This window comes from Mastomys coucha, unplaced genomic scaffold (genome assembly GCF_008632895.1).
Source record: "Mastomys coucha isolate ucsf_1 unplaced genomic scaffold, UCSF_Mcou_1 pScaffold23, whole genome shotgun sequence".
Classification (NCBI taxonomy): Eukaryota; Metazoa; Chordata; class Mammalia; order Rodentia; family Muridae; genus Mastomys; species Mastomys coucha.
Genome location: NW_022196906.1, coordinates 53,921,627 through 53,944,122, shown reverse-complemented (window position 1 = coordinate 53,944,122; position 22,496 = coordinate 53,921,627). Strand labels below are relative to the sequence as shown.

General features: G+C 46.4%; 1 protein-coding gene across 9 annotated transcripts in view; it reads right to left on the bottom strand.

Annotated features, from left to right (window-relative positions):
• Nucleotides 1–399: 399 nt before the first annotated feature.
• Celf6 (CUGBP Elav-like family member 6) overlaps nucleotides 400–22,496 on the bottom strand; it is a 29,064-nt gene continuing 6,967 nt past the window's right edge. Inside the window, exons 1-12 of one of the 9 annotated variants that reach the window (XM_031343876.1) lie at nucleotides 18,151–18,606; nucleotides 17,643–17,798; nucleotides 16,468–16,516; nucleotides 4,912–5,040; nucleotides 4,739–4,818; nucleotides 4,480–4,623; nucleotides 4,253–4,385; nucleotides 4,024–4,173; nucleotides 3,381–3,461; nucleotides 3,148–3,291; nucleotides 2,476–2,631; nucleotides 400–1,670 (exon numbers count right to left, since the gene is read on the bottom strand). In XM_031343876.1, the coding sequence (XP_031199736.1) occupies nucleotides 2,504–2,631; nucleotides 3,148–3,291; nucleotides 3,381–3,461; nucleotides 4,024–4,173; nucleotides 4,253–4,385; nucleotides 4,480–4,623; nucleotides 4,739–4,818; nucleotides 4,912–5,040; nucleotides 16,468–16,516 (1,038 nt within the window). In that variant the 5' untranslated portion in view covers nucleotides 17,643–17,798; nucleotides 18,151–18,606 and the 3' untranslated portion in view covers nucleotides 400–1,670; nucleotides 2,476–2,503. Of the gene's footprint in view, nucleotides 1,671–2,475; nucleotides 2,632–3,147; nucleotides 3,292–3,380; nucleotides 3,462–4,023; nucleotides 4,174–4,252; nucleotides 4,386–4,479; nucleotides 4,624–4,738; nucleotides 4,819–4,911; nucleotides 5,041–16,467; nucleotides 16,517–17,642; nucleotides 17,997–18,150; nucleotides 18,607–22,496 lie in introns of those variants that run through there. The other 8 variants (XM_031343873.1, XM_031343875.1, XM_031343874.1 and 5 more) reach the window with 8 other exon arrangements.

Below are 22,496 nucleotides of genomic sequence, written 5' to 3'. Positions count from 1 at the left end.
GCAATTATTTGTGGATGTAAACCACACTGTGCCTGGTAATGTTACTGACAAATCTAGTTTTCAGTCTCATTACTTCCAAAAACTGGTCAAAAACAAGGGACAGGCAGGAACACATTTTCTTAGAAAGAGCCTGGAAGGAACTATCCTCTGTCCCACCCACATCTTTCACTGTCCCAGTGACATCAAATGGCAGGTCTCCAGTGTCAGTCCAGAGTATCTCCCACTCTGTGGGGCCTCAAACTCGGTAGATTCATGACTTCAGGATGGGAACTAAATTATTCCCACAGGAAGAAAAATGTATTCAAGGTTCCACAGGCCCAGGAAAGGCTGACCAAGGCAAGGTGAGTTGTGGTGTTCTAAGCTGAATCTTTTGCCCATCTCACAGAAACAGGCAGGAAGCACCACCATTGATCAGCTTTATATGGCACTCACTGTACACAACAGACAGACAAGGACAGACAGACAAGAGCACACACCACTTCTAAACTGAACACTGCTCACCATCTAAAAGCACCTTGGGTAAGCACATGTGAGACACACTTGCATAGGAAAGATGTACTTTTTAAAGGAATGAATTAGTATTTTGGCAAAACATCTACTTCCCTCCCAGGTCCTGGGTAAAGAGGGACCTCTAATTCTGAAGCTTCTACATAGTGAAAATGACCCCTTCTCAGTGGCAGTATTTACAGCAGCAAGCCTTCCACGTCTGTTGTCACAGCCCTCTACACATATCTTGAGTCTACTTTACAAGTGGGCAAACTTAGACTAAGAGACGGAAGGTGGCCTGGAGCAAGGGGACACTGGGGTAGTCGCAAGGGGAGGGGAAACAGGAGGTGTCTCGGCTCAGCCAAAGGCGAGCTTGGTCTACCTGACTGGGAAGGGAAAGACTCTCTCTCTCCTCCTACCTGGGGAGGCTGTGGCTCCACAGGAAAGGGTGCCAGGAAGGAAAGGCATGTTCCCACTTTCTGATGGCTGGGAGCCTCCTAGGGTAGCAAAGACCAGAGCAGGCCTGAGCGCCTCCTGAGGCCTCTTAAGGGGTACTATCTGCATTTAGGGACTGTGGGTTCACTGCTTCCATGACCCTCTTTTGTTGCTTGAATATGAGCCTAGACTTCACATCCTTTATCATATTCTTAACAGGTGGGGTAAGGGAATCGCTTAAGAAGGAGTGAGACACAGGACAATCTTTCCACAGCCTCCTCTGCCTAGGCTGGGGCTATCAAGGGCCTCCTCCACCCTGTCTCCTGGGGATATTTAAAGGCAGCTTTTATGAGACTCTATACTGTCTTTTTTTTTTTTTTGTCTCCTGTTTTTTTTCTTTGTTTTAATTTATATAGATATATATATATTCTTAAAAAAAGCAATAGTCCTTTGGTCCCTAAACACTAAGGAATGATATGATTTTGAACAAAGTAAGTCTGGGCTTCCCTTGTTGAGAAGCCCTTGGCACCCCCGAGGCCCTCTGCTGGTTCCCTTAGAGCAGTCGATCCTCAGCCAGCACTGGTTGCCCTGACAGCCTGAGCGCTCCATGGAACAACCCACATGATGAGTGGCCTGAGCCCCAGGCGCCAGCCCTGGGTCCGATCCACATCCGTCTGACGCCACTCCTTCCGGAAGGGCCGCTCCAGCATTTCTGTGCTTTTCCGTTTCCTTTCTTCACTCTTCAGTTTCTGTTGTTGGGTATTAATTCATAAGGAGGCGGGAGGGAGAAGGGAAATGTCACCTTAGAGGGTAAGACAAAAGTGGCTCCATCCTTCATACCCTCTCACATCTCCCACCTCCTCCTCACCCCCTCGCCCCATGATCTCTCTGCTGTCAGGCCTTCACTTCTGAGCAGCATCCTGGCCAGTCCTTGCCTAGATCCTAGGCAGCTCATTGTTGCCAATGCCCTGCAGTGTTCTGGAACAGCTTGAGTGAGCTGAGGCCAAGTGGGCCCGCAAGGACAGCACACCTCTCCGGGTTGCAGGACCTGGACCTTGTCACCTCACAACTGGTTACCCACTAAGCACTGTAGGTCCAGCTAGCTCTTGAGGACCGCTGCTTCTCTCCCTTCACCTCCACACTAGCTGGTCTCTTCTTCATTTAAACTGCAGCTGTTGCTAGACTATTGTGGGCTAAATTTTCCTAGGAATTGTCTCTCTAAGACTGGAAACATCCGGGTTGTCTAACTCATCTTAGACCCTGGCTCTTCTTTATTCCTGGATTTCTCGTAGGGCAGTATTCCAATGTCATAAAGCTGGCAGGGTCTTGTGACCTGGGACCCATTTGCCTGACATGCATCAAGAACTCATCTGTCAGGCCGGGCAGTGGTAGCACACGCCTTTAATCCCAGCACTTAGGAGGCAGAGGCAGGCGGATTTCTGAGTTCGAGGCCAGCCTGGTCTACAGAGTGAGTTCCAGGACAGCCAGGGCTATACAGAGAAACCCTGTCTTGAAAAACAAAAACAAACAAACAAACAAACAAAAAGAACTCACCTGTCTGTGACTGGTCAGCGAGCGCAGATCAGTAAGGCCTGTTGGCATCCTTAGGTCTCTTTAGCTGGACCTTGAGCCTCTTCATGCCGATTTGAAAGCCATTCATGGCCTGGATGGCAGTCTGGGCACTGGTTGGATTGTCAAAACTAACAAACCCTGGAGGGTGTGGGCACACAGGTTACCTGGGAATCCAGCTTGCCAGACTCTCTCTTTCTAATCTCCAGGCTAGGGCCATCGCATGTGTAACTTTTCATTGCTTAAATACGTGAACATGTATGTGTGCATAGCTTAATAGAGACTAATCATTCCTAAAGGTATGATTCCTGGAAAGGTGGGAAGGAAGTCTGGTGTGGGGAAGGGACGGTGAGTTGGTTAGACTATTTCCCTGGTTTGGGTCCATTGCTTTCTTTGCTCCAGTCTTCCAATTCTGGCCTCAGAACCGTAGCTGGGGGCTGGAGGGCATCTCTTGATTCCAAACCCAGACTCCACCTGCTCTGGACAAACTCCAAAAGCTGAAGCCTTCCTGATCTCTCACATTCTAGTTACCCAAGATTCTCAGGTGATCTGAAATAAGGCTTGCTTTGCCCATACTTTGTCCCATAACATTCAGTCTCTGGAAGCCTTATGTATGGTCCCTAGGGAATCCTGAGGCACAGGGATGGTTCAGCTCACCAAAACACTTGCTCTGATTGGTGGCACGATCCACAAAGACTTTGGCAGAGACAACAGCTCCGAAGGGCAGGAATGTCTGTATGAGTTCTGCATCCCCAAACTCCTGAGGCAGGTGATAGATGAAGAGGTTACAGCCTTCGGGGCCTGCGGGAACAGTAGCAGGCTTGTTCAGGAGAGGAACCTTGAGGGCTACCCCTCCAAATAACCCTGATCTCCTGCTTCAAGTCCCTCACCTTCTCTTTGTTGCTGAGGCAGAGTGGAAGGCTGCTGGGGGAAAGCTGTGCTCGCTGGCGCATAGGCCGAGGGATAGGCTGCTGGAGACAGAGGTGAGAATAGGCAGTGACTCCCAGGAGCCATTTCCCCAACAGATCCCCATCTGCCTGGCCAGCTCTGACAGATCCAACCCAGTTCATCATAACCTTTGTCCTAAGACGGGTTGTTGGGGCTGGGGCTGGGGCTGAATGGGGTGGAAGGGTTGACTCCTTGGAACAGAGTCTAACCCTCCCACAAATCTCCCTACTTCTTTCTGAGGCCCTTTAACACCCAACATCCATGTCCCCGGGCCAGGCAGTGCCAAATGAATCCTGCATAGTGATGTATCCCAGCGTAGGTCTGCTGCAGGGAGTCAGCCACACCCGGGGCTCTGGGCTGGAGAGAGAGGGGCCCAAGGCCCGTGATGAAGGCAGGTGGACAGGGGCCAGGGGAGAGACCCTAGGTGGAAGTGTGGACCGCTATGAAAGGCAGCTGGGAATATGGAATCTTTTCTCTCCCCCCCCCCCCCCCCCCCCCCCCCCTCGCAAGAAGATCCTCGCCCGGAAAGCGTCTCTTTCCACTCTGTTTCCAGGTGGGTTGGGTCAGTAGAGTATGGTGACCCACCTGGGTAAGGGGAAACCCCGTTGTTATAGAGCGTATCGGAGCCTGGCTGTCCGTTGGTCTGGGAGGTCAAGGAGCCAAATCCATTGACTCCCATGGGCGCTGGAAGGCCAGGGAGTGCACCAGGGCCATTACCACCAGGGGATGTATTGGCTGTAGGGAGGTGAGAGAATCAGGAAGTGGCACTTTATTAGCTATCCCAACCATGGTTCTAGTCTCTTGGATCTCTTACCTGCCGCAGGCAATAGCGGTGCAGCCACCAAGCTGAAGGCTGCCACGTGCTGCATCTGGGCGGCCACCGCGGCCACCTGGCCTAACCCTGGACCCTGCGCTGCCGCCAGCAAGGCTGCCTGGTGCTGCAGGATCTTGGGGAAGGAAGGAGGGCGTGTGTAGAGGCCTCTGAGGCTAGTAACTGCCCTCCCCTCCCCTTCCCCGCTCCCACCCTGGTTTGCTACCTACCGCAGTGGTATAGGCGCCACAGGCCCCCAGGGGCAGCGGTGCCGGGTGGAAGGCTCCCAGCTGGCCTGCCATTTGCTGCATCCTTCGCAGCGCGCGCTCCCGGTCGGTATCTGCCAGCTTCACCACCAGGCTGGAAGAGGCGCCCTGGGCAGAAGAAGGGCGAGGATTTCAGAGTTCAGTGCCTTCCCCATCAGGCCCTTGCCCTGGGGACTCAGAGAGCCTATGGCCTCACCCCTTAGCCCAGATCCCTAGCTCTCACCGTCATTGTCCGGCTACCGTGTAGTCCCTGGATGGCAGCTTGAGCTTCTCCTTGACTCCCAAATTTCACAAAGGCACAGCCTGGTGCAGGAGAGAAGGATAGAATGACTCTCGGCTGCAGGAGTCAGAGCTAAGAAAAGATCATCGGGAAATCCCAGGGGCAGGTCAAGTCACCTTTACTGGTACCATCAGGACTCCGCAGGACAGTGCACTCCTCGATGTGGCCGAAGGGCTGGAACAGACGTCTGACATCCTCCTCACCCTGCTGCTTGCCCAACATCCCCACAAACAGCTTCCGGTCCTCTGGGGACAAAGCCAGGAATGACCTGGGAGTCCTAAGTGTTCTTGGACTCCCCAGAGTCGCCTGAGGAGCTTGGGAAGGTGGCTTACCAGTCTAGCTCTGGGAAGACATTTGGGGAGCAAGAAGGCCATGGGACCCTAAAGCTAGATCTCTTTGAGGGGCAAAGTGACCTACAGGCAGATCTTAAGGGAAGAAACTCAGCTGAAATTTGTCATAAAACCTGAGTCCTGAAGAAGCTCACAGAAACCCTCATAGCTGCTCTTGTGGGAAGGGATGACGGTTTTGAGTTTTGGGGGTGGGGTTGGGAGCAGAGCCCCATACATATCATGTTATATTTGGGCTTTTTTTGTTATTAAGAGTTGGGCAATGCTATTGGAGACTCTTTCAGCATCAATGGCCAAATCAATGGCCTTTCTTGCTCAAATTAAGGAGATCTCTGTCAACCAAACCAAACCAAACAAACAAGTCCAGCATGGAATCTATCTAGTGTACTGTCTTAGCCTTAGACACTTAGCTCTGGAGTGGTGGGTCCTTACCCGCAGCACCAAATCTAATCTAAGAACTGCAGAGGAAGTTTGTTTTTCTGAGCTTCTAACATGAGCATTTTCCCCAAGGTGCCTGTTGAGCCCCTGACCCCTTTCCTAATCCCCAGATCTACTCCCTTTCCATCTCCTGGCCTAGATTCCAGGGCCCTCTCTGAGCCCTGTAACCTGCTCTTTGGCGTGTTCTCCCGTGTTAAGTTTCTCCTCTGTTGTATATGCTTTGGAAGAACACGTTCTGTCTGTAGACCTAGACGATCAGCTGAGAGCCAGTGATCTCTCCGCGCACCCACACTTCCTGTGGGAGCGACAGAGAAAGGGACGGGATTGTAAACCGAGCCTGTGTCTCAGGAGCAGAGGTTAGGGGCTTGGATGTGAACTGGGGATTGGCTGTATATCTTCCAAGTCAGACCTCTGCAAGCACTATCTGAAAGCTGGGATTGAGGGGTAGAAACCAGTGGACCTGCTGTTAAGATCTGGCTTCTTTCTGTACTAAAGTAAGCCTTTAAACTAGGGGCGGGGCTTGCCAGCGAACGGTGAGGTGCACCCTGGGAAAGAAGGCTTAGTTGGGAATCAGACTTCAGCTTTCACCGTTGAGATCCCAGAGCTCGGAAAAACCCCATTCCTAAACCTCTTTTGGAGTAAGAGTTCAATCCCGTGGGTGTTTTTGCTTCCACAGGCATTAGTGGGAGAATTGAGCCCATGGAACAGACCACTGGCTTCCCAACCTCTTTAAAAAGTGGCAAAAGAGGGCTGGCGAGATGGCTCAGCAGGTAAGAGCGCTGACTGCTCTTCCAAAGGTCCTAAGTTCAAATCCCAGCAACCACATGGTGGCTCACAACCACCCGTAATGAGATCTGACGCCCTCTTCTGGCGAGTCTGAAGACAGCTACTGTGTATAATAATAAAGAAATCTTTTTTTAAAAAAGTGGCAAAAGATATTGTTTCAGCAAAAATATCAAGATGGTGGCTGGTGAGCTGGCTCGGGGTGAAAGCACTTTGCTACCAAGCCTGATGAACCCACATAGTGAAAGGAGATTACTGACTCACACAAGTTGCCTCTGACTGCCACATACACTGCTGTGGCATGTGTGTGCGCAAATACACACAATAAACAAACAAACAAACAAATAAAATATTACGGTGAAGGTAAAGATGTAAGAGAAAAGCAGAAATACTCGGACTAAAGCCAGAAAGGGGAGCTGAAATCTTCCCTGTGTGATCCAAGGAAAGCCCTTTGGAACCATAAAAAAATAGAGTGCCAGATGACTCAAGAAGGCAGGAAAAAACAAGGGGCTATGCAGGTGGCTGGGAGACAGGAACATCGAAGATGGCACTCTACCTTCCAGAAATGGAAGGAGTTGGAAGATGGCATCGGTGTGGATTTGGGTGTTGTATAAATATAAAATTAATGGTTTTGCCCTAACATTGACGAGCAGGCTTCATGTGGTCAGAGAAATGTCCAACATCAAACGTTAAGAAGTCTGTGCTATTGTTCCAAGTGAGCATTGACATTAGACTATGCCTATGTCTGCAAAGGGCCTGGACATGTCTAGAGAAGATTCTGGGGCCTCCACAGTGCTAAGGGACCTCATGCTGCTCTCGTTTCTATTGGAGCATGTCACTGGTAGGGTATGTGAGATATCATGCTCCTGGACCAACATCCGGGTAGCCCTATGTGAGAAGAGAGCACAAGCTAAGATGAAACCTCTAACAGAGTAGAGAGGTTTGTGTGCACGGTGGCCTTCCAGTTCTTCATCTAAACGCTGTGTTACCCTTTTCTGTCCATGGTGTACATGGGGGACAAAGGTGGCCTTAGTCTAGCTATCACCTCTGATTCTGCCCCCCACCCCTGTCCCAGTAAGAACCTTTTGATTTAGTAATTTCCACCAGAGCATTGAACTGATGGTTCTGGACTACTGGGATGTACAGAATTCATCATTGAAAAGAGCATTCATAGCTGGGCGGTGGTGGCACACACCTTTAATCCCAGCACTTGGGAGGCAGAGGCAGGCAGATTTCTGAGTTTGAGGCTGGCCTGGTCTACAGAGTGAGTTCCAGGACAGCTAGGGCTACACAGAGAAACCCTGTCTCGGAACCTCCTCCCACCCTCCCAGGCCCCCCAAAAAGAGAAACGAAACAAAAAAAAAAAGAAAAAGAAAAAGAAAAAAGCATTCATTATGAGCTAGGTTTTGTACCTGTTTCCAAGGTATCACTTGAATTCTGGAACCTTTTTTTGCTACTTTCCAAGGAGTCAGTATTTCACAGGATAATGAGCAGGGTAACAGTGACCATGAACAATTCAGAAATGCTGAGATGACTTTAAGAGACTTTGTCAAAGACAGGCCTGGACCCTTAAGCATAAACTCCACATTGATATCCATGAAGGCTGTTAAGGTTTACTGATTCCCCTTTGGATAGGAATGATGGCAATAACAGTCCAGATATATCAGCTTCCTCTAACTCAAACTCTACCAGTTGGTTTAAAAGAGGATACTATAAGAATGAGGAATAAATATCTGAGTGGAACTGGGGATGTAGCTCAATGGCAGAACATGACAAAAATGTATAGCATGACAAAGCTCTGGAGTTCAGTCCCAGTATTTAAAACAATCTAAATGAAAGTATCCCACAGAGGCTGGGGAGATCACTAATTGGGCAAGGGCATTAACTGTTCTTCCAGAAGAAGAAGAAGAAGAAGAAGAAGAAGAAGAAGAAGAAGAAGAAGAAGAAGAAGAAGAAGAAGAAGAAGAAGAAGAAGCATAAGAAGCATAAGAAGCATAAGAAGCATAAGAAGCATAAGAAGCATGTGCCCTTAATGGCTGAGTCATTTTTTGACAGTTCATTATTAACTACAGTTGCCATGCTCTGTAACAACGCACTAAAACATGTTCCTTTGCCTAACAGAAACCTGGAGCCTTTGGCTAACATCTCCCCTTTCTCCATTCCCTTTTCCCATTAGCCACTGTTAGGCACTATTCTACTCAATTCTATGAGTTCCTTTTTAGATTTTACACAAGTGAGATCATGTGGCATTTGTCCCCTGGGGAAGCAGGTTTCTAAGGACTTGTCTGCATTCTCAGTTACAATGCTATTAATCACCATGGCCAGAAGGTGAAAGTAACAGACACACCCATGGGCAGATCAATGGATAAATAAGATGCAGCATTCATATCCAGTGGGCTGCTACTCAGTCTTAAAAAGGAAAAGAGTCTGACTTATCCCATCTTGAGGGGTAAACCTTTAGAACATTATGCTGATCAAAGCAAGACAAGTCGCCAAAACACACATGCTGCCTATTTTCACTCACCTGAGTTATCTGGAATAGTCTGACTCTTAGAAAAGGAGAATGGTGTTTGCTGGAGGCTACAAAGACAGGGAGGAGTTTAATGTTATCAAGTCTCAGGGGTCAGGTTTTGTGTGTGTGCATGCACATTCTGTGTACGTGTTGTGGGGAGTACATGTGCACATGTGTATGAATGGATGTGGAAGCCAGAGGTGGACACTGGGTCTCTTCTCCAATCATTTTTATTTTTTGACACAAGGCCTATCACTGAACCTGGTGCTCACTAGACTAGCTGGCCAGCAAGATCTAGCAACCTTCCTGTTTCTACCTTCCCAGTACTGTGATCACATATAGGCATGTAGACTTTTACATGGGGGCTGGGATGGAACTCAGGTCTTCAAACTTGCACACAAATACTTTACTGAGTCCTCTCCCCAGGCTGTTTACATTTTGAAGATTAAAATCTTCTTGGAATTGGTTGTACAAAGATGTGGATATATTTAACACTAGTAAGTATAATGGTTAAGACAATGAATTTTTAAAACCCTTATTATTTTATGCATATAGGTGTTTTGCTTGCATGTGTATATGTGCACCACATGTTCTTGGTGTTCTCAGAGGCCAGAAGAGGGCAACGGATCATCCAGAACTGGAGTTACAGATGCTTGTAAACTGCTATGTGGATACTCAGAGTCAAACCTAGGACCTCCAGTACTCTTAACTACTGATCCATCTATCAGGACCTGGGTCTTTGTATTTTACCATTAAAACATAAAAAGGAGCACTAAGGAGGATGGCAACAAAAGGACTTGGAGCAAGAAATGGAAAAGAGGCTTCATTGGCCCTTCATTGTGATGCAAGAGAGCTAGGGCTGGGTAAGAACAGTGAACCTATCTGGGCGCATGCCTTTCATCCCAGCACTTGGGAGGCAGAGGCAGGTGGATTTCTGAGTTCGAGGCCAGTTTGGTCTACAGAGTGAGTTCCAGGACAGCCAGGGCTATACAGAGAAACCTTGTCTTGAGAAAAAAAAAAAGTGAACCAGGACTCTAAAGAGAGAAGACACTTCAGGGTGTATTTCTCTTTGTGGGGTACACATCAGTGTCTGAGAGTATCAGATTCCACTGCAGCCAAGGCCCGAGAGTGTTACACCATTGTGTTAGCATGACCTGCACCCAGCTAAGATGCAGGAAAATAGCTTTCTTTACCTTCAGAGGCAGAACACATTGCAGGAAGCAAAGAGTTAACTTGAGTTGTGTATGTAGGAGCGGGGGTGAGGGGATTTTTTAAGAAGCCTAAGGACCAAAGACAGAAATGATTATCAACTGGTGTTATAACAGCTGTTGCTAATGTATATGTCTGATTTAAAACAGTAATACACAGCTGGCTGTACACGAATTTGCTCTCAAGACTAGGGAGGCAGAAGCAGGTGGATCTCTGAGACCAGCCTGATCTACAGTGTGAGTTCCTGGACAGCCTAGGCTACACGGTGAAATCCTTTCTTTTTTAAATTTTTATTAATTTAATTTAATTAATTAATTTATGTATTTATGTTTTTTCAAGACAAGGTTTTTCCATGTATCTCTGGCTATCCTGGAACTCACTCTGTAGACTAGGCTGGCCTCAAACTCAGGCGTCCTCTGCCTGCCTCTGCCTCCCAAGTGCTGGGATTAAAAGTGTGCACACCACTGCTTGGCATGAAATCCTTTCTTAAAAGGCAATAAACAAACAAAAACAACTAAACAAAGAGTTCTCTCTTCTCTTCCTGAGGACTGGCATTGGTTCCCAGCACCCAAACTGGGCAGCTCATAACCCCCCATAACTTTTGCTCCAGGGCCCCTGATGCCTTCTGCTGGCCTCTGGGAGCACTAACATATTTGGCATACACTCACACAGTCTCACACACACACACACACACACACACACATTAAAATTTTTTTAAAAAATTATTTTAAAAAGAATGTGTAGGGGGCTCTTTGACCTCAGCGGCAGAAGCAAGACGAAGACTGGAATATCATCCTTTGAAAGCATTCCAATAAGATGCAGTCAGTGCTGCCACTGTGGCTTTAAGATCTACTGCTTTCAGAAGTCGACCTGTGGCAAATGTGGCTACCCTGCCAAGCACAAAAGAAAGTATAACTGAAGTGCCAAGACTAGAGACGAAACACTACCAGGCAGGTGAGGCACCTAAAGATGGTCTATTGAAGACCCAGATAGGGATTCTACGAAGGAACAGCACCTGAACCCAAGGGGGCAACTCTTGCAGCATCCAGTTCATCTTGAGGATTTCAATCAATCATAAAATATGCATTCTGGTTTCAAAGAAGGAAAGAGTGGCTAGGGGAGGAGGAGGAGGAAGAAGAAGAAAAGAGGAGGAAGAAGAGAGGCAGGGGTTAGGGAGACTAAATATGCTGGGACTCTAGAAAGCACTTGGTCAGATAGTAACATATATTTATTACTTAAAATCCAGTCTTACAGCTAAGCAAACCTTTGTAAATGGGCAGCAATTACCTCAGCAATTAATGAAAACAGAGGCCATGAATTTGAAAGAGAGCAAGGAGGAGCATATGGAGGGTTTGGAGGGGGAAAAAGGAAGAGGAAATGATGTAATTATATTATAACTTCAAAAATAGAAATAATGCTCTTTAAATTAAAGAGTTGGAAAGATGGCTCAGTGGTTAAGAGCACTAGTTGCTCTTTTAGAGAACCCAGTTTGATTCCCAGCATCCATTTAGTGGCTCATAAAATCTCTCACTCCAATTTTACAGGATTCAACACACTTTTCTGGCCTCTGCAGAAACTCCATACTCATGCAGAATATGAAAATTGGGCAAGCACATAGATAATTTTAAAAAATTAAACCAGGGTGTTGTGGTGAACACTTGTAATTCTAACATTCTAAGTCTGAAGCAGGAAGATTACAAGTTCAAGCTTTGAATTAATTAATTACTTAATTAAAAAGTAGAAAGAGTGTATTGATTGGGTGTATTGATTACTTAATCTATTTCTGTACCTTAGGCATTCTGGATGTGTAAAGATTTGTGTAGCTAAAAAAAAAATACAGCCAAGTTGGGAAGTAGAACAAACAGAATAATCACCATTGTGATTTATTAATTTACTGAGTGTATTATAAAATTGAAAATGAAGAAAATACAAATTAGTGGTTCACTGATTTTGACGATTTTTATCATGACTAAAACTTATTTTCCAATAAGACTATACTTACAGTTTGACTTATTATTAGTGTATCCAAAGTAGAGACAATATAAATAAGAAAAATCCATAGTGGCCCTCATGCTGATGACCCACAATGCCAACTTATGTAGTTATCATTGTCAGATAGACTTAGGATCCTTACCTCTAATTTCAGATAATTTGAAGGTAATATTTTTCATTCTGAAATACATAAATCTTGGGATCTTATCTCAGGAAACTTTTTAAACTTATTTATTGAGATAGGGTCTTACTGTGTTGCTCAAGGGTCCTCTTGTCTCAGCCTCCCAAGTGCCTAGGCCTAATCACATTAGCCACGGCATCTGGTTTCAGAAAGCATTTTAATACTCACTTTAAAATAAAGCCAAATGCTGGAGGAAAAGTTTTTGATGCCACATATGGTCAACACAGAAACAAACTATTATTCATGTGATAGAAGTTGGCTTTATTCTAGGAAATTCAATTCATTTTTCTTTAATAGCATACTGTTTGATGTATAGCTGACACACACACATTCACACACACTCACGGGACAGAGGGAGAGAAACATGGAATCTTCAGGGTTACCACTAACATCTAAAAGGACATTAGTGTGTACACTGGTTATCACTATCACAAACCTCATGTTTATTGATTAAAAGAATGCATTGCTTTGACTTCAAAATTCAAAACCAGAACACTATTTTTGTACAAAGGCTCACGTGTGCAGGATAGAATATTTTTGTATGGATGATAAGGTAACCACAGTTCAGGTACCAAAGAAGTCAACCGGATGGGTTTATCTGGGCTCTCACAGTACACTTAACAAAACACTAAGGTACTTTCCATTTTAGTAATTTAGATGTAAATTTTGTAATAAGTTGTAGGGTTACTTTCCCAGCCTCCTGAAATTACTTTCTGACTTCTGTTTTATGAAAACAAAAACAAAACACACACACAAACGTACACTCCATATGATTCCTTCCAGAAGAAAAATGGGAGAATTTTAGGTTGCATTTGCTTTGATATTTTTTATATGTTCCGTTTTGTTATCTGTGTGTATGTGTGCTCACATGCCATGTCATGAATGTGGCGCTAAGAGCACAATTTGTGAAAGTCATTGCCTTTTCCTCCATATAGGTCCTTGAGAATGACCTCAGGAAGTCAGGCTTAGCTGCAGGGGCTTTAACTTGTTGAATTATCTCACCTGTATCAATGTCTTTTTTTTTTTTTTTTTTTAAGAAAAAAATTTGGTTTTTGTTTTGGAAACGGGAACTGACATCATAGCCCAAGCTGCCCTGATACTTACTGTGGTCTCAAACTCATGGTAAGTCTTCTGGTTTAGCCTCCCAAATTCTGGGAGTGTGGGCATCAGCAACCTTGATATCTTTTCACTTTTCATCCACACAAATGTCCTTTTCAGACACAGAAACTATTAGTAATCAGATGTAAAGTAAAGGCTTCCACTCAAGCAAGAATAAAGATATGTAGGCTCACCAGCATAGAATACAGGAACAGCTATGAACAGGCTCATAGAATATTTGAAGCCACTAAAATAAGACTTTAATGGGACGGATTGTTTCATGGTGTCATTTATTACATTTCAGAGGCAAGAAATCCAAAATCATCTTTAAAAAATTGAGCCTTTCAGTCAGGCATGGTGGTGATGTACACCTTTAATTCCAGTGCTTGGGAGGCAGAAGCAGGGGAATCTCTGAGTTCAAGGCCAACCAAAGCTACATAGTGAGACCTTGTCTCAAAAACAAATAGCAAACAACAAAATCAGCTTCTCACCTCTTAGACAAGTGTTAAAATTCAACAAACCCTAGAAGATGTATGTGGTGGCTGAAAAGAGGTATGTGGTGGCTGCTCAGTGGTTAAGAGGGGAACTGCTCTATGAGAGGCCTAGGAGGCAGAGTCCTGGATAGTGGGCAGCTCACAAACCCCTATAACTCCAGCTCCAAGGGATCCAATACCCACTTCTGGCCCCTGAAGGCATATATATATATATATATATATATATATGTACAGACACACATACACAATCTTTCTTTCATCTAGAAGAAATATGTGACCTCCCAGAAGAAGAGCAACACATTTTGATTGGCCACAAATTCTAGAACCCGCAGATCAGTCAGTAAGTAAAACGCTCCTAAATGGCAAAGGCCTGAGCACTTTGCAAGATTTACTACACTCACCACTCTCCAGAAAGTGTAGTGAGGAGGCAGTGAGAAATCCAGCCGTGCATATTTGCAAGGATTATTCAAAGAAGTGTTCAGGATGCATAGTCCTTGAAAGTCATCACTTGTCAAGAAAAATCTGTGTAACATAAAACTTCAGAAGCAATAAGCCCAGCTGTTAGGAAGATTTGATTTTTCAAGCCAGATCTGTTTGTTCTGCCCCTGGACTACTCTGAACACGAGCAGGTGGACAGGTGAGATGCCTCATGTGTAGAATTTGTCAGTGTTGTGACACCAGCAAAATTTGTACAAAAAGGGAAGGAAGAAATTGCTAATACTCTTGCTGGTGCCGAGTAGAAGCGTGACTGCACGGAGGTTTCCTCTGAGCAGCCGCCTGCTGAGCTCTGGTGGGACATGCAGGACTATGTGCAGAGTGCCTCAGGACTTGGACCAATCAGTGAATAAGACTCCAGGTTGTACCATATCTTCCCGAGCTCTGGGGCCTTTGAGTATGCCCTCCCCTCTCTCTCCCCTCTTCCTGAGATGTATGCTCCCTCTCTCTTCCTTTCTCTGCCTAGCTCAGTTGGTCCTCCCCACATAGGTTAGTATCCCAGCATAGCATATTACCCCTTATTTGTGGCCCCCTGCAGGCCCATCCTAGACTTTTTCTTCAGAAACCCTGTTCACAATGAATAATGACCCCTTGTTTCTTTTCCTGCCTGTTCTCTTGTAACCTGGGGGTTCCATGGGACCAGGTCTACCAGTCCTCTGTACCCCTAATGTGGAGTCACTTGGAACACATTGCTTGGATGGCTAAATGAACTACAGCTCATTCTGTTTACTTCTCAGCTCACTCATGTGCTCATGGGTGACTTATTCGTGGGACTGTCTCATGGATATGGGCTGAGTAGGGTTTAGATTATGGCCAACAATGGCTTTGATGCCTGACAGAGCTACCCAAGGTGAAGAGAAGTTTGAACATGTTTTGTATGTATCATAAAAGTCTGTCTGGAAAGTCTGAGATGAAAAAGGAGGACATGAGTGGAAAGAGAAAAGGAACTTAGAAATATCTCTCCACAGCAACGAGGGGCCAATGATATCTTGACCCAAGATCAGGAATCAGAGACAAAGGTCTGAGAATCTGAAAGGAGGAAGGAACATTTATTGAGACCAAACAGAACCCTGATGCCACCAAAGCTCCCAGTTATTGTAGACAGGAACAAGAGAGGATGTGAAGGAATGAGTAGGGTGTCAATAAACGTCTCTATCCACTGAGTTCCATTCTCCCCTAAATGAGTTTGAGATAGACTCTTTCTCATAACAAAGCAACGGCTGGTCTTGGGTAAGATACACAGGGAACAAGTCTATTTTATCGAGGGGGAGGAGAGTTAGCAGACATCATGAGGGATGTAGGTAGATACCCTGGGATCATCTAAGATGCAAAGGCAAGAAAGACGCCAAGAACTGCTTGGAGAAGTCAGCGTGGCCGATCTAGCAGGGAAGCCAGCCAGAAAACAGCTGTTTGTAAGAAGACCCCACACCACCCTCGTTTTTAAGAAGCAGCAGTCTCACTATCAGGAAAAAGTGCAGCTAAGAATATTTTTTTCTTTGTTTTTTCGAGACAGGGTTTCTCTGTATAGCCCTGGCTGTCCTGGAACTCACTCTGTAGACCTGGCTGGTCTCGAACTCAGAAATCTGCCTGTTTCTGCCTCCCAAGTGCTGGGATTAAAGGTGTGTGCCACCACTGCCCAGCTGAATATTTTAAAGACATCTGTGATTCCCAGCACACAGCTAAGTTTCTTACTATGGCTCACAATATATGTTATACCAGCCTCATGTCCTATGGTGATTAATCAGGCCATTATGGGAAAGGAATGAGTGGCCCCTTCTGTGGACCCAGAGGAATCTAGAAAAGAAGAACAATCCTAGCTTGCTTCGTTATGCACCTGTAAATTCTACTTAGCAAGGCAGCAATAACCATTCTCCAGGAGTAAGGCAACAGGAGCTCCCTTCCTCTGCTTCTGCCCTTTTGTCTCCTCTGGTCTGCACTCCCCAGAACCCTATCCTTTCTCAGTCTGAATTGGAATGGCTGAGCTCTTTCTTGAGATGTAATTCCAGACTTTACTGACCTAGGCTGGTCCAGTCATAAGCCCTGGCTGAGGACTAACTCCAGGAATGGGCCCACCCGTCCTCTACACAGGAACCACTCTGAGGTTTGTCAGACAGGGAAGTTACCTCCTCGGCCCTCACTGGCAGCCGGCTTCACTTGGATCGGACGATTCATCTGAAAGACACGGGACCAACACAGCCATTTAGCGTGACGGCCTGGCCCAAGGTTTCATCCTTTCTTCCCACTGAGCTTCTCGGGCTCTGAGCCCCAGTGCCCTTTGCACTCTGCACCCCTCCGTTCCCATTGGGATTATAGATTCTCTCCAAGATTCCTTTCTTAAAGCCAGGTATTTAGAAAGTGCTGGAACCTGAAGAGCTGGGTGGCAGGAAGCTCAGGAGCAAACAGGGTGGATACAGTGGACAGAGACACTCATCTGTCTTAGACTCAGGGAGATTCCTCGTGGCACCCGTTCCTTAGACTCCTGGACTCACATAAAGACTTTGAGTGAGAGGAACTAGGTGGGAGGGTGTAATTGCTATCGCACATTTGTGGTTATGTCTAAAACTGAGAATATAGCTGTGTGTTATTTAGATTAAACAGTCTGGGACTCAGACATAGTGCTATATACCCCTAACTCTGCCATTTCCTGGTTGTATGATTTTAAGTAAGCCACTGTCTCTCAGATTCAGTTTACTAATCAGGGAAGACATTTCTTGTGCCTGTGGCCTGACAGTCTCTGCACTCCCCCTTCCATCCCCCCTGGCACCCCTTTCCCTGACAGTGCTAGGGTTCTCTAGGCGCCATCTTCTTCCTGTTCATCCTTCTCTTCCAATTTTTCTTGGATCCCCTCACCCACACCCACAGCCTCAGCCTCAGCAGCTATCTAGGGATGACTCAGACCTCTGCATCTCCAGCCCACATTCCCTCCTGAGCCTCAGATCCATGTTTCCAGCTGCTTGCTGGGCATCGTGGTTAGAAAGGCCCACTGGCACTTCTCACTCGACACAGCAGAACCCCAGCTCATCTTCTCACCCAAACTCAACCCTCCATCCCTCAGGTTATAAGTCTAGAAAGCAACTTAACTTTTCCCTCCAACCCTTCCCTCCTCCGGCCAGCTTCGCCTTTTTATTCAAGGGTTCCCTCATCAGACATGGTTAGAAATCACCTGGGAACCATATTAGATTCTTAAAGTAGGGGACTGTATAAACCTGAAAAAGCTCCTAGGTGATTTAATATATATCCCCCACCTTCCCATCCCCCAACCACCCTAAGTGAATTCATGATTGAATCCCCATCTCACCTTCCTCTCTCATAGGTGTTGTGGGGATCACATGAGGTAATGGGGGTGCAGAAGGTCTTAGTAAACTGCCAAGAGCTGGGTGCGTGGGATGTGAGGGATTGATGTTGGGGGCAGACAGCTGAGTGCCGGGAGGAAGGGACAGCGGCCTTCCTGTTCCTGGAGGAAGGGGTAACTGATGCCCATCTGGCCTGAGAAGGTGATGATCTGACCCCCTCCCCTCAGAAAACGTACTGCTTCTGCACCAATCAGGGGCCACTCCATCCCTTCCAATGTGCTCGTTGCCGAGACAACAGGCAGCTTCCTGTTACCATAGCCACAAGTGCTACCCAGTAACCATGGTAACACCCTGGCAGTCACAGCTGAGCAATTTCTTTGGATCAAATTTTGGGGTGGGAGGGGTAAGGAAGACTCATTTAAAAAAAAAAAAGAAAGAAAGAAAAAGAAAGGAAAACAGTGCAAGCCTGAACCATTGTAATCCTCCCTCCCACCCAGGCTCTGACACACCCACCCTCTGGTAGTGGAGCACCTGCAGTGTACCAGGCTGTGGGTGGGGGCCGAGACACCGACAGGACTCAGGTTGTAGTCTAGAGGGGATGACAGATCAATCCAAGCAGATCAGGGCGAGCTGGACAGGTCTGGACTGGCCTGGACCAGGGACCAGGAGGACAGGACCAGTCCCTAGGCATGGCCACCTGTGAGTGTGGAGGAGAAACCAAGAGACAGAGCTATGGAGAGCAGAGACATGGGAGAGATGAAGAAACACAGCAAGACAGAAATTATGGGAGAAAGTAAGAGACAGACCTAGAAAAGGGCAAAGAGAGAGAATTACTGGTGAGAATGGGTAGGAAAGGAAGGGATAGAAAGCAGGTTCAGGGAGCAAGGACAGCCTAGTAGGAGGGAGGAGAGGAGCAGAAACCCTGGCTGGGGAGGTCACTGAGAGTGAGCAAAACCATCATTATTTTATTAGTTCTTAAATAGAACCTGAGAATTTTTCTCTGGAGCCTAGAGTGACAAGTGCATGTGACAGCAGCGGTTTCCATGGTAGCTCCTGGCTGGGTTTCCTGGGAGATGGTACTCATTGGTGCTCTGGGAGGACGCTCCTTTTCCTCCTCCCAACCACCTGACCTTTTGATGGAGAGTGTATATTAGATGGTACATATGAATCCCTACGTGAGCTCACCAGGGTCCAGTCCTCAGAGGCTCAAGGCTTATACCTTCTGCCAGTCGAGCATGCTGCCAATTTTTTTTGAGCTATGTGATGCTTAAGTGGAGACTCCCTTCACAGGCTCACAGAACAGATAATGCCCCCATCTCTGAGAGCCCATCGGGTGCCAAGCCTTCCCCTGGGACTCTTTATAAATATATGAAGACATATACATATGTCTATGAAGATATATACATATGTCTTTAAATTCCTCTAACCATTCCAGGAGGTAGTACCACTGTCCCCATGTTACAGATGAGAAAACTGAGGCTTAGGGAGAGAAACACATCTGACTAGGACAGCAAGAGAGAGAATGAGAGCAAATAAGAAAAGCTCATTTGGTGGGTACTCTGGGGCTCACTCCAGGTCTACCTAATGTAGCTCCATGTATTTATTTATTTATTTATTTATTTTTATGCTTTTGCTTTTAAGATAGAAGTTTACTATGTAGGCTGTCCTTAGAACTTGCTACTAGCCTATACTAGCCTCAAATTCATGATATTCCTGCCTTAGCCTACTGACTGCTGGGGCATACATATCATCATGCCAGCTAAGGTCCACTGTGTGTGCTTGTCCATGTGTATGTAGGTGTGTGTGTGTGTGTGTGTGTGTGTGTGTGAAGGTCAGAGCTGCTTTATTTGGATTTTATATGTATAGGTGTTTTGTCTACATGTATATTTGTGCATCACGTGTGCATGGTATACATAGAGACTAGAAGAGGGCACCAGATCTCTTGGAACTGTTGTCACAGATGGTTGTAAACTCCCACGTGGGTGCTGGGAATTGAATCTGGGTACTCTGGAAGAGCAACCATTGCCCTTTGCCCTTTTCCAAGCTCTCCCTCTATGGTTTTGTTTGTTTGTTTGTTTGGTTTGGTTTTTGTTTTTGTTTTGTTTTGTTTTTGGATCCTTTCTCTTACTGAACCTGGAGTTCTCCGATTCAACTAGAGTTGCTGACCAGCATACCAAGGGATTTCCTGCCACCATGGGATTACAGGAATGGATCATTGCTGTTGGCTTTGTATGTGGCTTCTGGGGGATCAAACTCATGTCCCCATGTTTGCACAGCAAGTAGTTTACTGACTGAACCACTCTTCAGCACTCAGTTCCATTCTTAAGGCATGAACACAAATGAGACCCTGAAGTACCAAGGCCTCTTTGGCAAGGCAAGGCAAAGCTGGGAGTGAGGCTGGCTGCAGCTCAAGAGGCTGACACAGCAAACAATCCACTGAGACTCTGTTTGACCTGGGCTTTGAAGGCCAGAGTGGGTAGAGTTAGTGGGAGAGACAAGGCTGGTAGCTGAATGTTCTAGATGTCTAGAGTAGAAACAGAGAGCATCGAGTCTGAAAAAGCAAGGGCTGGCTCCAGCTCCTAAGGGAGAAGGTGCTTGTGAGACAGATGTGAACTTAAATCCTGCTTACATCACTCACTGGCAGCCTCTCTAAGGTCTTTGAGTCTCAGAATCCCCACTCATAAGAGAGGAAATCATGATTCCATACTTCAGGGTTATGGTGAAAATTGTAGTAGCCAGATCTTAATAGGTATACCAGATATGGCAGGTTTTGTTCATCTTTTTGTGTCCTTTTGGCTTTTGAAATTTTTTTGTTGTTATTTTCATTATGTTTTGGTTAAAGGAGGTGAAACTGAAAGGCACGAAGGGGCCAGATCAGAGCAGGCTGTTAAAATGCATGTCACAGATTTTGACTTGGATATATTTCAAATGTTAGGAGGATCCAGGAAGGGATTTTAAAAGGAGAGGGGGCCACCCGGTCTGTTTTGTCTTTGAAAGCATCTCATAAGTTGTCATGATGCAGAGAGAGAACTGGGGTGAGAAGAGGCAGGAAGGTCAGTGGTGCAGGTGGAAGGTGAGAGAGACTTGGATCGTTGTAGAAGGAAATGGACAGACCCAAAAGATGTTCAGGACAAATGAATTAACTACAGTTCTGTTGAGGGTGAGGCCGAGGGAGAAGAGGACACATGGCCTGACTCTCAGGTTTCTGGCTCAGGGATTGGGAGAGTCCCAGGCTCTGAGCCTCAGTCCCATGAGGCAGGGATGATGGGGAACACCTGAGGTTTAGGCATGCTATTCAAGCTGGAGGAGAAAGCTGCTCATGAGAGCTATTGGGCAACCCTGCTTGTTTTAGTCCTGCTGTGAGTAGGGGAAGGAGCTGAGGTGCACTTAGGAAAAGGAGGTACTGACTCCTCAACCACAAATTTGCCATGGGAATTCACTTTGGCTGATCACCTGCTCCCTGAAGAGTTTTCCAAGCTCATATCTGTGAGGGACATGAAGGGGGAATCAGCCTTGAAAACATGGGAGAGAAAAGAACAACCTACTCCAGGAAGCGAGGGAGGAAGCTCAGAGGCAACAGGCCTGCACAAGGCCCCGTTCTGTTGACACGGTAAGCAAAAGGGAAGCCAGATCTAGCCCACTTCTCTGATAGACTTAGAAAACACCCGTCTTAGGGCTAATGGTGCTGTGTGCTGATTCTATCCTTCACCCAACAGCCCCTCCCCATAGGAAGAGGGTTTATCAGCAGTTCTCAACAGTATGACCATAGCTGAGGGTCACCAGGGGCAAACGTCAGCATCATCATTTTCAGCACTTGGTTCTACCACGCGTCTAACCCAGCTCGATTTCAGATCCCATGAGCCTCTAGAGTCCATATGCATGCCATAAGCCCATTCCTTCTGCCCCAGCTCCAGGGCATCGTGCTTCACTGCTCACCTACACAGAAGTGACATTGTCCTATCTTGCCTCCACTGTTGGTCCCTCTTCAGCTCAGTCTTCACAGAGTAATCTTTAAAACTTCATCCCTAATTCTTCTTAAATCCACCCATGACTTACTGTCTGAACTTGTGTGACCCGTCTCCTCTGGTCCCAACATGTACAGGGCTCTCCACTTACACACAATCACAGCCATCTTCCTATATGTTTCTGAAGTGGTCTTTGGCTTTTAGGTTTCCAGACCCTCAGATATGAAGGGAAAGGTCCCTCCTTTTTTCCCACTCCTGGGGTGGGGGGCAGACATGCCTAGGTGTAACTCCGGTGGGGTACAATGAATAACTTACGGGCTGGAAACTTCTTGAGGGTGTGGCTTGGTCCTTAGAATGTAGCTAGATTTAACTCTTATTTTCTCTCCTCTCTCAAGCTGTTTTGTATGGGACACAATTTGTGCAAGCAAACACAGGCTTTATTTGTGTACCTGCTTCCTTCATAATCTCTGAAGGGGTAGATAGATTCCTCCAAAGAAGTGAGGTCATGGGCAGGGAGATAGACCAACCTCCTAATCCCAGAAGTGGGGATGAAGTTGGCCTCATCCTCACGATTCTAGAACTAGGTGAGGTTCAAAGAAACAGGGTACAGTAGTCTTCAGGACTTGGGAGCCAGGTGGGACAGATGGCTGCAGTTCCAAGGAAGTTCTGAGTAGGGAGCCAAGCTTTGATGGATGGCAGAGACTGGCCGTGGGTAAATCGGGTAGAGGGGATCTGAGAAGAAGTTTCGCTTCAGAATAATCTGTGCTATTTCTCGTGGATATTCAGGGTTTCTTTTTTTGTGGATTTGCTCAGCCTTACAGGCTTTCCTTCCCTTCACAGTCCTGCCAGATTCCGGCAAAACTACCGAAAGAAGTCTTATCCCTGTTTCTCCAG